General features: G+C 46.6%; 2 protein-coding genes across 7 annotated transcripts in view; both read right to left on the reverse strand.

The window, feature by feature from the left end:
• Nucleotides 1-5,813, reverse strand: part of LOC100122094 (transmembrane protein 132E) — a 67,351-nt gene extending 61,538 nt beyond the window's left edge. For 3 of the 6 annotated variants that reach the window (XM_008218817.4, XM_008218815.4, XM_032600752.1), the window contains exon 1: nt 4,767-5,807. In XM_008218817.4, coding sequence (XP_008217039.1) covers nt 4,767-4,821 — 55 coding nt within the window. In that variant the 5' untranslated portion in view covers nt 4,822-5,807. Of the gene's footprint in view, nt 1-4,766 lie in introns of all 6 variants that reach the window. The other 3 variants (XM_016989506.3, XM_016989505.3, XM_016989507.3) reach the window with 3 other exon arrangements.
• Nucleotides 5,814-11,358: 5,545 nt separating this feature from the next.
• LOC100122062 (E3 ubiquitin-protein ligase parkin) lies at nt 11,359-14,056 on the reverse strand. The gene is made up of 8 exons (XM_031932113.2): nt 13,569-14,056; nt 13,281-13,490; nt 12,839-13,200; nt 12,448-12,649; nt 12,193-12,354; nt 12,003-12,125; nt 11,853-11,937; nt 11,359-11,718 (listed from the first exon to the last, which is right to left on the reverse strand). Exons 1-8 carry the CDS (start codon nt 13,824-13,826, stop codon nt 11,609-11,611), a joined length of 1,512 nt encoding a protein of 503 aa, XP_031787973.1. The 5' UTR covers nt 13,827-14,056; the 3' UTR covers nt 11,359-11,608.

Raw genomic sequence — 14,056 nt, forward strand, 5'->3', positions numbered from 1 at the left:
AAAAAAAAAACAAGAAAACTGATAGCGGAAAACGAGTACGTCGTTCGACTTGGAAAGAGCTCTCCCGATATCAGGTGTTCCTGCGGCGCGCGTATACGGTTATAAAGCTGCTTTTGAAAAATATCTGTGCAAAGCAACGGGGCCGATGCTATGCACGCGGAAACCTCTGAATTTTCATTTCGCATCTTGTAACGCTCTCTCTCTCTCTCTCTCTCGCTCTCCCGCGAGTACACGAGCAGTTCTGATATCGTATACCCACACACACACACACACACACGCGCGAGGGAAAGAAACTAACTTGATAATACAAATAGCAAAACGCGTATAATTTACACGCTAGAGTAATTTGCATGTTTGGGCGAGTGCGTGACTTTTTTCCGCTTCTTCTTCTTCTACCGAGCTCCGCGCGTGTGTAATATGCATACACGCGTTGGAGATTCGTAATATAACACGTATACACAGACATCTCGTGGCCCACATTTCCGCAAACGGAGTCTTCTCTAACGGAAGTGTAAATTTATCTCTGAACTACGGAATTAAGTGCCGCGCGCGCGGCTTATGTACGAAACGAAGATATCGCGAGAGAGAGAGAGAGAGAACTTTTAAGTCATCGCCCGCGCTTGCATTCGAATTTTCTTGGCCGTCTCGACGAATCGATGTGGATATATAATAGAGACATTCGTATGAAAATCACTTGTGAATCAGCTGCAATGGTATAAAAAGCCGCGTCCGATGCAGCAGCAGCATCGGAATCCGTTTATGCTCGCTATCTGCCATCTCGGCGGCTTCTCTCTCGTAATACGACTGCTTTTTCCATATATCCTATTTTATGGTCATCGAGTGACTGGTCGACTATGTGTACCGTATAACCTGAATATTTATCGGGACGGATTTCGTATGTATATTTACGGACTTTTTTTCCGCGTTTATAATTACGAAACTGCTCGCTTTTCGTCGACGACGAGCAAAGAGCTCGCGATAATTGCGATATAAAGCTCGAGCGTCTTAATTATTTAAAGCTCGGGCGAGTGCTTTTATCGATTTTTTTTTGTTTATTCTCTACCGCGAGAGTATCGAACGACCCAGTTAATAAAATTCGTTGTGATGTCAGCTCTCTGATGAGCTACTCCTCATCATCGATTAATTACCTTTGATATTCATGCGGGGAGAATAGACATAAACAAGTATATAAGCCGTTTTGAACTTTCGATTAAAAGCCAGCGCTCATCCGTGGATGTGCGCCGTCAAAAATTCACGCGTCTGACCCATTTCGTCGAGGCCGCGAGATGTATATTCGTATCCATTAAGCACATCCCGTGTATAGATTATTCGCATTAAACCTCGTTTCTCTCTCGGCAAAAGTTCAGGTCGAATTTAATTTTCGTCTAAAATAAAAAAAGCTTCAATTTCTGCATAATATTCCGCAGCCTCTGACGCACCAACACACACACACGCAACGGGGAAAGAAAAGAACGCGCGCCCAAGAGCGAAAAGCGGAAAACAAAAGTGGCATACGTGATGTGCGCCGCAGAGACTCGAGAATAACCATAGCCTGTACGGAAGAAGAAGAAGAAGAAGAAGAAGAAAGCAAGCTACATAAGAAAAGGGCTGTAGGAGAAGGAACGAAAAAAAAAACAATCAATTTCACGCGTTCCACTTATCCCTCGAAGCTCGTGTGTGTGTGTGTGTGTGTGTACGAAGAGCAGCTATATACACACCTGGTATATAAAACCCGCAGCGGCGGCAGGACGACGACGGGGAAAAAAGGAGAAGTCGACTCTGCTGCCGCTGACCGATACCTGCGCGCGGCGCCGAAAAAAAGGCCAGCAGGACCGTCGGCGTGTCTATATACACGGGAGGGAATGATCGACGCCGGCGGACCGCCAAGACGAGTTTTGTGGAGGACGCGGTGGTGCTATATATATGCTCGCGCTCTTGTTTACGCGGCACTGCCGGATAGGGCGTAGAAAATTAAGCGAGGAAGCAGCCCTGAACAGTATTTTTTTTTTTTAATGTCTACACAACGAGTTTTGGAAAATCAGTAGAAAACAGTTTGACGTATGCGCGCGGGCTTATGCCTCTCTGGGAAATATTTAACTAGGCGTAATTTTGCGGATTGTATAAAGCAGCGCGCGGGTGTAATTGCATCAGAATGTTTGTTAATTGGATTGCCGCGCGAGAGACGGAGAATTCCCTTGAACAATTAGCTTGTATAGTTGTGCGTGATGAAATTTCACCGTGACAACGCCCACGCGCGCGCGAGCGCTGGTGCAAAGTCAATCCAAATTATATTCGTGTAATGAGCTTCGGTGAAATAAGCGCGCGTTGTGTATGAATATTGTGTAAACACGGTGGCTGCGTTGTTGTCGTTGTGGAGGAAATAGAGTTCGGATAATAAGACACGCGATGCGATTATGATAACGATGATAACGCGGGGGGAAGAGTCAAAAGGGCGGAAAGACGGGCAAAAAAGTAAGATCGGATAAGGAGTGGTAAGTGCCGTGAATATGTCGTATTTATATTCCGAGCGTAATCCCTCCCACCCCTCCTGTAGTGTGTAATCTCCGGCGGCGCTTTTTCGCGTTTGCGTAATTTTAACGCGACGTGGAAATCCTTCATAACTCCTGCTTTTGTTTTGTGTGAGACTGCGAAGAAATTTACACACACACACGCGTTCGTATACAGTGTGAAAAATGAAAAGCGTCGCAACGATAAGAAACTGCGTCATCAATAACGCGACGTCGCCCCGAAAAAAAAAAACACAAATACTCGAAAAAAGCATCGCGAAGCAATCTAAAATAATTAATCTCCTCCTTCCCGATTGTTTCTTCCCTTTTTTCTCCTCTCCCGAACAACAGTCATTGTACACGCGTCGAGAGCGTGTAAAAGTCCTTGTTTATCTGCCGAAAAGAGAGAGTCTTTCAGAGGATGCAATTTAAATAATGACGCCGCTGCAGCAGCAGCCGTTACCGTTTCGCGGAACCCGACGAGAACAAAAAACACAAGAGGAAGATGGGGCGACCGAGAGAGGAGGAAAAAATTAGGAGGCAAAGGAAGAAACTCGCCGAGCGCGCAAAAAACTGAAAGGAGTATAGAGAGGGACTATAAGAAAATACACGAAACTCGTATCCTTTCTCCGATGGCACGTAATAATAACCGGACACATTTTTACATTGGATAAAACTGCTTCGACATCGCCAATTACACGTGTCCCGGTGAAAATCGACGTTCGATCCCCTCGAGAGAGAGAGACGTCTCGTGGTGTCCGCGACAAAAAAAGGACGACGAGCTGTGTAAGCCGGCGCTTAAACAGCATTTACAGGAACGTATTCTCCACGAGTGGAGAGAGAGAGAGCAGCGGTTAAAAGGATTCAATTTAAATAATGGCCCAGGGGAGAAGAGGCGCCGCAGAGATATCAGAAAAAAACGCGAGCGCCGCAAGTGGCCCAATGAGAGAGAGAGATTAGATTAGATTAATTAATTTTTATTATTGTACATTATGTTGTACATATATCAATATAAAGAAGTAAAATAAAAAGTATAAGGTATTCAGTGTGTGAGTTTGGTGTAGGCGTGTGTGAGTTTGGTGATAGCACGAGTGACGAGTGTGAAATGAAATGGTATGAGGTGAGATGAGATGAAAGCGGAAGTGTGGATGTTTGTGTGATGTTTAAGTGTTTTCCATATTGAAAAAGTAATTTTTCGCTAGTATTTTAAAGTTAGATATGGATTGTGTGTTACGTATTTGAGATGGCAGGCTATTCCAGAGGTAAGAGGCGCTGATGAAAAATGAGTTCCTTAGTGTCTCCGTTTTGAGAGAGAGAGAGAGATGAAAATTAGGATGGAAATGCGGGGAGAGGATTATACGAAAAATAATTTTAATACGGGTATATCCCGTAATACGAGCGATAGCCTCCTCCCTTCTTTGCGTGAGCCGCGCGCTCGATAGCCAAAGGTCCTGATTATTTGATGAGGAGCCCTCGCTCGCGCGCATCAGCGGCTGAATCGATAAAAACGAATGTCATCCGCGGCACGAGGCCGTTTGTGTGTGTTTTTACGCGGCGGCCCGTGCTGGTATTATATCAAACTCGGCGTTCTCGGAAAAGAGCGCGAAAATAGAACGCCGCCGCAGCGAGAAAAAAAAACAACTCGACTTCTGCAAATTACCGCACACGCCGGGGGTATTCCTATAAACCGCGCGCGCGTTCCTCTCTCAGGGCTCTTTTATCGGCCGCTTCTTTCCCTCGATCGATAGAGCGAAGAGGAAGAGTCGGGGCCATGTGTGCGAGTGTGTTGCACTCAAAGGAATCTCCTCTCTACGCAGCGACACGCGATAAATAAACATAACAAAGCACGCCGGGTCACGGAACCCCTTCTATGCATCCGCGCGCGCAGAGCAGTGGTTCCGGAATAAATTAGCCCGCAGCCAATGACCGCGGCTGTTCGAGGAGAGCGAATTTTGCGATTCGAAAAAGGACGGCCATCCCTATAATATGCTGTACGGGGAATCAATCATCGCCGGAGAGAGGAGGACTCTTCTCGTCGTCGATCTTCGTATACGTAGGTACTAGGCCAAAGGGTCATTTATATTTATAGTCGAGAGCGTAGAGTGTGTATACTCTCGTAACGTTATTCCCTGCAGAGTCACGTCGAGGTGTGGTAGTGCGTAGGTATACGCGGGTATGCAGGGAATCGTACTATACAGACTGCCAAGGTCAGAGAAGAAAGAGAGAGAGAGAGAGAGAGAGAGACAGGTGAGTACTCACCAGTGGCGACGGCGACGAAGATCAGCGCTGCGCAGAGTAGCCTGCGGTGCTCCATCCTGCCTTGAGACGATGTCTCTCGCGAAACGCTGCGTCTTCCCTTATCCGTATCGAGAGAGATCTGTTCGTTCTACCAGCTCGGGATACGATCGGATAGAGATAGAGATAGAGAGAGAGAGAGAGACAGATAGAGGGGAAAAAAGTCGTGGATTAATGGTTATCACTCGGTGCAGGTAGTAGCTTCCGGCTCTCGTGGCCGCCGGCTGCAGCAGCGACGGCGGCTCGCCGTTGCCATTTTCCCCTCCTGTCCTTAACCTCTACGCGCGCCTCCCGCAGCAGCCGTGAATAGCGAGAGAGAGAGAGAGAGAGAGAGTCTGTCTCTCTCGCGCACTCGTCGTCTCGTTCTATCTCTCTCTTGGTCCTTCGCGGGGCGCTGCTCGATGCTTCCAATGCGCGCGTGTGTACAACGGCAGCGCGTCCTCACATCGTGCACGTCTTCTCCGGGAGCTGCATCCCTCGCTTTGGAAAACACAGCGACAAGTACAGGATCGAAGGAAGCGACTACTGGAGCGAGGGACGCCCTTTTCTCTGGAGCATGTGTGTCACGGAGAGGAGTAGCTCCTCGCAGCCTCTCACTCTCTCTCTCTTCTCTCTCTCTCTCTCTCTCGCACCGCACGCAGGTAGTATACGAGTTAGTACAGCGCGCACACAGACACAGATATATGTATATACTATACACACGGGGGCACACCGAACGTCACTTCTCGAGGTTATAACAGTGATTTTTCACGCGAAACCGAGCCACGCCGACACTGCTGGAGATGGAGCTATTTTCTTTTTGTCATACAACGTTGCACGCGGCGGCGGCGGCGGCGGCGGCGACGGGGTAAGTCGATGCGATGAGCTTGTAGGAGCTGCAGAGAGAGAAAACTACTGCTGCACGACGACGCGCACGCACCACACTACCGTCCTCGTCCTCGCTCGGCTCGGCGGGCGGCGCAGCTCTCTCCCTACTACTATACTATATGTGCGTTTCTCCCTCTTCTCGCTCGCTCTCTCGTAGTATTCTCCCCGTGTATACACACACAGACACACATACACTGCTCGCGAGAGAAAGTCGCGTGTATACGCCGCGAGAGAGGCGGCAGCACCGCCGCCGCCGCCGCCGCCGCCGTTTATTCGGAGTATTGACCGGCTCGCGCCAGAGAGAGAGAGAGAGATAGAAGCTTCGATGCGACGGCGCCTGTAGCTCGGCGGCGGCGCGGCTCTCTGCTTTGCCTGCCGATGCACTTGGCGAGTGGCCGGGTTCAGCGCCGAGATGCCTCTTATTGGAGTTTTTTTTTTTCCGGGGGATGATGGCGATTTTTTTTAAATTTTCTTTTTGGAAAATTAATTACCGAGCGTTAGGTGCAGTAGGGAAAGGGAGAGGAGTGTATTTTTAATAAGCTCCGCTCTGGGTATGTGATGAAGACGGCCTTTTTTGGTCCGCTGGATATTCCGAGTGCGTGAACTGGACGGCCGGTGATTTATAATGCACTTTTTGCGCAATGATGCATACTTGGAGCCTTTTTTTTTTTTCTTTTTGTTGGTTTTTGGTCGCAGCTTTGTTGCTCGTGTATGGCTTATTAGCAGTTAATTTAATTTCGTTTAATTGCGTCTGTCGAGCATTGTTTTGTTTAATTTTAATATTCGCTGTGCTCACCATACGTTCTTTCGTGCGAAGCGCCAGCGTCGAATCAAATGAAAAACAGTTTTACACGGACATTTACGTTTAATTATGAACTTTTTCGCATAGAGCTAATTGTTAATCTGACTTTGCAACAGCCGATTTCCGTAATATAATCATTCCTCCGCAGCTGATAATCAGCCTCGACCTGTTAACTCGGAAAAAATAAAGCCCGAGTATACGCACTACTTACCTTATCTTCGAAAAATCTTCCAAAGCAAACGTGTCATCGTCGGCACATTCACGCGAGCCCTCATCGACTTTGAAAAGCAACATAGCCCGCAGAGACTCGCAACGCACACATCAGTGCCAGTGTCTGTCTGTCTGTCTATATAGACATATGGTCCCGCTTCTCGTACTTGTAGGTACACACCGGGGACCAGTTGACACACTATATATGTGTTTTTCTCGCTCTCGAACTAGTTGGGAAACTGGATGATTGCGGACAGCTTCGTACTCTTTCGATTTACTCTCTCTCTCTCTGTACATAGTCGCATCTGCCCTTCGTTGTCTCGTCTTTCTCGCTGTATACGGAGTATTTCGAATTGCGCGCCAATGTTTGCTCGCGCGCGCAATTCGAAATTATTCTTACTAATAATATTTTTGGTATTTGAGTTTTCGCGCGACGATAAATTGATTTGAACGCCGCGCGCGCGGGAGTTTCGAATTTTTTTATTTTTCTAAACAATACGTACGCGCTTCATGATGCTGTACCCGTGTTCGCTTGAAAAAACACAAGGGAGTACGTTATGCGTGTACAACAATATTTGTTCTGCTGGCTGTACGGGCGCGATGCTCTTCTGCTCTGGTATACAAATAGAGCGAATATAGAGCGCATCATAAACGAAAAGAATATATAAAGGACTTTTTTCTTCTTCCAACGATCTATAAACACATCCACTATATTTCACTCAGAAATCGCCGTATCCGCTATCTATCACTTTCTTCCCCACATCTACATACCATCGCACTAAACTGATGCAGTGCACGGATTACAGCGTCGGATTATATTCGTTTTCCGCGTCTCTCTCTCTCTTTTTCCATAGTCGCTCTGCCGCCGCCGCCGCCGCCGCCGCCGCCGAGATTCCACGCCCAGTAGTGTTATATACGTACAGCATGTATACAGCTTATTCCTCGTGGAAGATGTATACACACGCGCGCGAACGATTTATCTCCGGCTCGCATTTGCCTCTCTCTCTCTCTCTCTCTCTCTTTCCGAGCTTATGTCCTCTCCGTGTAGTCTTAGTTTTTATGGACTTTCGGTTTTAGAGAGATGCCTGTGTACGCATATACGAGCCGTTTATTGTGCGCAGCGTATGTGCTGTCGAAACGTCACCGGGAGAGGATGGATATCGTCGCTGACGGCACAGAGTTTTTTTTTTTGTTCTATGATCTCCTCCGAGAGATTGATCGTCGGATATGTTTTTCGGATTTATAAGCGTTTGAAGTAGCTGACGGATGCCGTTAAATTTTTAGTTTCAACGTAATAAACTCGACTCATCAGCATCAGATGTATATAGCCGTAGATAATCAGGCGAACATCTCGATCGTCAAATCAGCCGTATAAATCGCTGGGGATGGGGTCAGCTATATATATATATATATATATATATATATATATATATATATTCAAACCGACCGCTAATCTCTCCCTATGCGCGACGGCCCCGCTCCATTATCCCTCCTCCCCCGCGCGACTGCGCACTGTTACTACTACGTCATTAATCTAAATCTTTCCATCCGCGCCCACCGCGTATAATAGTAGTTCCGAACTAAATCCAACTAATACGTCTCCTTCCGCTCGCGGCTACCCGAATGTATATCGCTGTGTATATGTATAGGATGGAGCGATACTCTCTGGTGCATCTGTGCTTCGTCTTTTTTTTTTTTTTTTTTCGAAGAGTTCTCGAGAAGTGTCAGGGGTCGAGGATCGTTTCCCACGATCCGCAGGTGTTGAGAGTTTCGTGATTTGAAAACCGGTTATTATTTAAAAATCCATCCCCTATATGGCTTTCTCCAAACTTTCCTTTTTAAAGCCCAATAACTTCCCCCGCAGAGCTCGAGTTTCTCCGATTTCCATTTTTTCCCTCCAGCATAGCAGAGCCGCTAGGCGCGAGCGTCGCAGCGAGCCACTTAACGCGCGACATCCATCCCGTGTGGCGCTTGCTGTGCCCGGAAATACCTTATACCCATGCTCTACTCCCTTCGAGACTACCGCGTTACCACCGCTATAACTCTCTCTCTCTCTCTCTCTCTCTCTCTCTCTCTCTCTCTCTCTCTCTCTCTCTATATATATATATATATATATATATATATATATATATATATATATATATATATATATATACGACTAGCGCGAAACAGCCCTCCTCTCTCCCGGCGGCGGGGGTGGCGGCAGCTCAAAAAGCCAGCCGCCGGGGCTCTCCTCCACCGCATCAAGAGAGAGAGAGAGAGAGAGAGAGAGAGAGCATATAGGGGAGGAACGCCTGGCGCCCGGGGAACGCGAGCCATGTGTGCTGCTGCTGCTGCTGCGCACACGTGTGAATGCCGAGCAGAGAGTTTAGCGCGCGCGCGCACATACGCATTGTTACAAACGCCCGCCGGATTATGAATTAGCGCGCAACTGGAAAGGATTAAGTAGATGCGGTGTATATAGGTGTATGCATGTGTGCGGGTATAATGGGATTCGTTTTAACGAATCGCTGATGAGCCACTGATTTGCATCTCCTTTGTGGGAGCATGCGTGTTTCTGATTTTTCTTTTTCCGTTTCGGATAGAGAGGGAGATTGATAGTTTCGACTTTTCCTTCTTTCCACGAGTTCTTCGCCGAGATTTCATTCGGAAACTCGGGGAGCGAAATTTTTCCAGTTTACTCGCGAACGGCCGCGACTGGCCGACTGCGCGCTAGAGAGTAATTTTTCAACGACTCTACTTTATTCAGATACTCACTCAGACTCGCGCATTTTCCTTTCCGAGGTATACGATTCGTCCAGTTCGTGCAAAATTTTCGCAGTTTTCAAATTAAAAATTTAATCGCGACACGTCGGAACAACGCTTATTTCTCTCGTCCTCGACGAAATAAAAACGCTACATCCACGAGACTTATTTTTAACGCAACGAGCTGAGCGTACATCTACGCATTAACAACAAAGCAAGTCGCGAATCTCCCGTACATAAGCATAACTCTCATCGCTCGCTGTGGCTTAAAATTATAATTAAAACTAAATTAACAATCTGCTCCATTACGCCGTCGTAAAGGCACTCGCTGTTTATATTTGCGAGGAGAGCTGCGTCGAGGCAAAGGGCAATAAACTCGCCGGCATAATTAAATAGAGCTGCAAAGCCGGCGGGGCAAAAAAATTTAATCTAAACAAACGTCTATAACAATTCGCGCAAGCTCGAGCGAAAGCTACATACACAACTACTATATACATATAGCGTACACGCGCGTCTGTTACCAGCAGCTAGCGAATTTTCGCTGAATTAGCCTCTGAATCTCCGGAAATTTACAATTACTCGCTCTCTCTCTCTCTCTACTGCACACGCTCCTTCGCAGTTGATGGAAAATACTTTTTCTCTCTATCTCCCAAGCTCGCCAAATAACTCGCCGACGTGTCCGACAATCGAATAAACGGACGCTTGTGTGTGTGTGAGTGAACGTTCGTTTCTTTGAATTTCAGGATTGCGATTCTTATTTCGAGATAAAAAAGCGAAGCTTGTACATATACCGACGAATGCAAGTCAGCGCGGAACAATCAACTCCCTCTTGAACTTTTTTTTCCTCGGCGTACGAACTTGAACCGTCGCTGTGTATACTTCATTTTATTATGCGCCACGACGACGAGTTCATTGATCACAGGGGAGATCTGTAAAATGTTGGACTCGCGGCGTCAAACATTTACTCTGGTTCTCGAGGTTGAATTTTGAATTCGAATCAATAATTCGTCGTGTTCGGAATATTCGCCGACGTACATTATTTAAACATCTACGTATAATATTGATTCAAATTTTGTAAAATAACGCAAGTTTTAAAAATAAATAGATAACATCAAAGATACATAGCCAGCGCGTCTCTTTGAGAAATTAGCGCGCGACAGCCCGAAGCGCCTCTTGACTTATGCAAATTCGTTACACGAAAATACCCTCTACACACACACACACACAGTGGCTCCCCTTTTTCCTCTCTTTCTCAGCGGCGCTCGGCCTGTCGTCCTCTTCGTCCTTTTTCTTGTTACCCGACAACTTTGCAGCTTATTGGCAGTCCAAGGAAAATTGGCTTCGAGTTATGCGCTGATAAAGGCTCGCCTGCAGCAGCCCCGGCATCCTTTGCGCGACGCGCGCGTCGTCCCCTTCCTGACTCTCTCTCTCTCTCTTTCCCTCTCGGCTTTTATAATGAGAAAAACTTTCCTCCAACGAGTGTAATGCATTTCGGGGGAGGGAACAGTGAAAGAAGCCCGAGAGTATAGGGATTGATTTTGCCATTGAAAAACGGAGCCAAATGCCGCGTGTTCGCCGAGAGCTGAGGTATTTTTAACGGGAGATTTTTCGCCACTTGGTAGGTTTGTTTTTTCGCTGTAAAAATCCAACGGCTTTATGCAAATTCGTCGCGACGAGTTGACACAGTTTCTTCGCTCTCGTCATCGAGGGAAACTTTTCTCCGCTCTTTTCCCGAGATCATTTTAATGCGATAGAAGTTTGAAAACAGAAGGAGGGCGACTTTGTGAAAAAAATTTAATAAAGACCTTTTGAAGTTTCAATTTCGTCCCCTTGAAAATTTCCGCTATACCTATACTACAGGGCGCTGTTGAGAGCCTTCGAAATTGTTGCCTCGCGTGGCTTCGACGGTGTAAGACAGATAAAAGACGCGAATAAAAAGAGCAGATTCTTACAAAAACTTTATTCTCGCATCTGAAAAATCCTCGCTATACACGACGACAAGCCCGTCCGAGTATACGTGTATAACACTGAAAACTTTCGCTCGCTAGAAAAAATATAGTAGTCGCCTGGTTATTTACAAAATCGTAGGTGTGCGATGTAAAAAAAGGCCGTCGACGCCAAGAGAGAGAGAGAGAGAGAGTGAAAAAAGGCCGTCGGCGGCAGCCAATTCGCCGTGAGCGAATTATCCGAACCAGTGATTGCCCATGCAGTCGCGCGTCCAAGGGGCTTGGCAAACCCAGCACCACTGGAAGCCACAGCCTGCCCTCGTGCAAATCATATGCATGCAGCCACCTGCGAACAGATAAGAGAGCACGATTCGCTGACTTCTTTCAAAGGGTAGTAGTAATGCTGTACTGGCTTTTTTGCTTTTTTTCCCATATACTCGATGTTTGGGTGTAACAGAGTGTATGCGCAGCTGGACTCACCGTCTCGCTCGGTCGGGGTTCGGCACTTCGGGCAGGGTTTCGTCGATATCTTTATCGTCTTCTTGCTGGCCTCGTCCCATTTGGCCTGAGAACGAAGGGTTGCTGTTATTGAAGTATTTACGAGATATTGACGAGTCGAGGTATACTTACGTCCTTGGCCCTTAGAGGATCCACCACGTAGCTGTCACGAGCCGAGTTGGGGTTCGACGCGGTGGGCTGGTTCTCGCAGTCGCCCACGTGGAATCCCTGCAGGCACCTTCTGCAGAATACGTACTGAAACGCAAATCGTCAATAATTTTTATAAGCAAGCGCATTGTGAAAAATAATCGATTCCAAGTACCCCGCATCCTCCGATACACTGAATTTTCCGACAGTCCTCCTCGCTGGACCCGTCCCCCGGCGAAGGTGGTATGATACCCATCCCACAGTCCGGTTGCGGACAGAGCAGTCCTCCGGATTTTATGACGTACTCCTCGGTTCCGAATCGCTGGTATCTGTCGTACTGCAACAGGCCATTGAACACGTGTCCAGTGAATATTTGCCGACTCGATTATTCGTTCATACGAGTGTGTGCGATGGAAAAATGAATTCGAACCTGCGCCGGAGGCAGTAGGCGAAAATGATGGATTTCACGAATGAAGGAGTTGGCGCAGCCCGCCGGACAGGCCAGCGTGTAGTAGCCCGACTCATCGTCGAACACGAATTGACGCTCTTGCAGTCGAACCGTGCAGTAGTTGCGGAAGCAGTCCAGGCAGGCGACGTGACCAGCTTCGCAGGGGAATACCAGGACCGTCTCTCTGGAAAGTTTTCAAGTGATGATAATCGAGTTTCCGTCGGTTTTAATTCGCTTGGAGAAGGGCTCGTTTACTAATTTGAAAACGTAATCGCGTTATCTCGCTCCGATGAATAATCGTGCATTGCATGTTCTCTTTTAGTAACAAACCCTTCATTTTATACCAAAAACAAATGTCTAATGATATACGTACTGGACATCCGTACAAGCTAAGCAGGGAATTTTGGCGAGATTGGGTTTGATCAAGTACAGTGGAACGGCTTCATCTTTCTCTCCTAGACTTGCATGATTTGCACATTTGAAAAAGAACTGAGCATAGTGTATTTGTGATTCTATCTCCTCGTCGGGATTTACCAGTGCCAGGCAATCTTGATTTTCACAGTGAGCAGTGATCCTCTTAGGCAACAAAACATCTGGCCATGACTGGGGATCCCTGTCTACGGTCACTGCTCCACCTCCGCAGTCTTGACAGCGAACTCTCAGCTTACCAAATTCCACTGACTTGCAAGGGTACGAGCAGTAAACGTAAAAGTGAGCTTTTTTACCTTGTCCCTCCTGTTCTATCATAATTTGAGATTATCGTTTACACAATATTGCACCAGACATTGCATCAGAAAATCCAAGCTCATATTTACCGTCTTTATTTCTTTCTTTTGCTCTTCTTCGTTGGATTCTTCCAGAGACAAGTCTGTCAAAGTTTCATTCAGCGGCTTGCTACCTGTGCTGTCATCTAAATCTGATTCAGAAATCGATTCCCTAATGCTGTCGTTGAGAATATTTTTTTTATCTAATCTCTTTGGTGTACGAACTGCATGCAAAATACTCTGCTGACCCAAGTCGCAGTCCTGTAACAAAAGACTTAAAATTAGAGAGAGTGCTCTAGTGACAAAGCGATTCAAACAATTGAAAAACAAAGCAATGACCTCGATTATGGTAGAATTGTGCAACTCCTTTCCAGCGAAAATGATTTTTATGTCGTCTGGCGAGATGCCCATTTTCGGAGCAACAATTTCTTTCACGTTTCGAATATCCCATTTTGGATCTAAATCGACGGCCAATGTATTCCCGGTGTTGGTCTTAACGTATATACTCAGAGAATTCGAGATTTTGCGTTTGCCAAACCAAATTATTTGTAACATTCTGAGGAAGACATTTTTCACAAGATCGAAGATGAAGCTCATTCCTAACCTCAAACATCGAAACTACGCGACTCACTGTACGACACTGACTGCATGTAAACATTATACCTATATATGCACGTCACTCGCAACTTCTCGTCACCTGGCGGTCCACGTGATACATTTTGTGAAATGCTTTAAATTTACATTATTATTTCAACGAGATTAAATAATCAATTAAAATTTATATTCTGCATCAAGCATACAGGAAAGTGATAGAGGGAAAAGTAAAT

Source organism: Nasonia vitripennis, chromosome 5, assembly GCF_009193385.2.
Source record: "Nasonia vitripennis strain AsymCx chromosome 5, Nvit_psr_1.1, whole genome shotgun sequence".
NCBI lineage: Eukaryota > Metazoa > Arthropoda > Insecta > Hymenoptera > Pteromalidae > Nasonia > Nasonia vitripennis.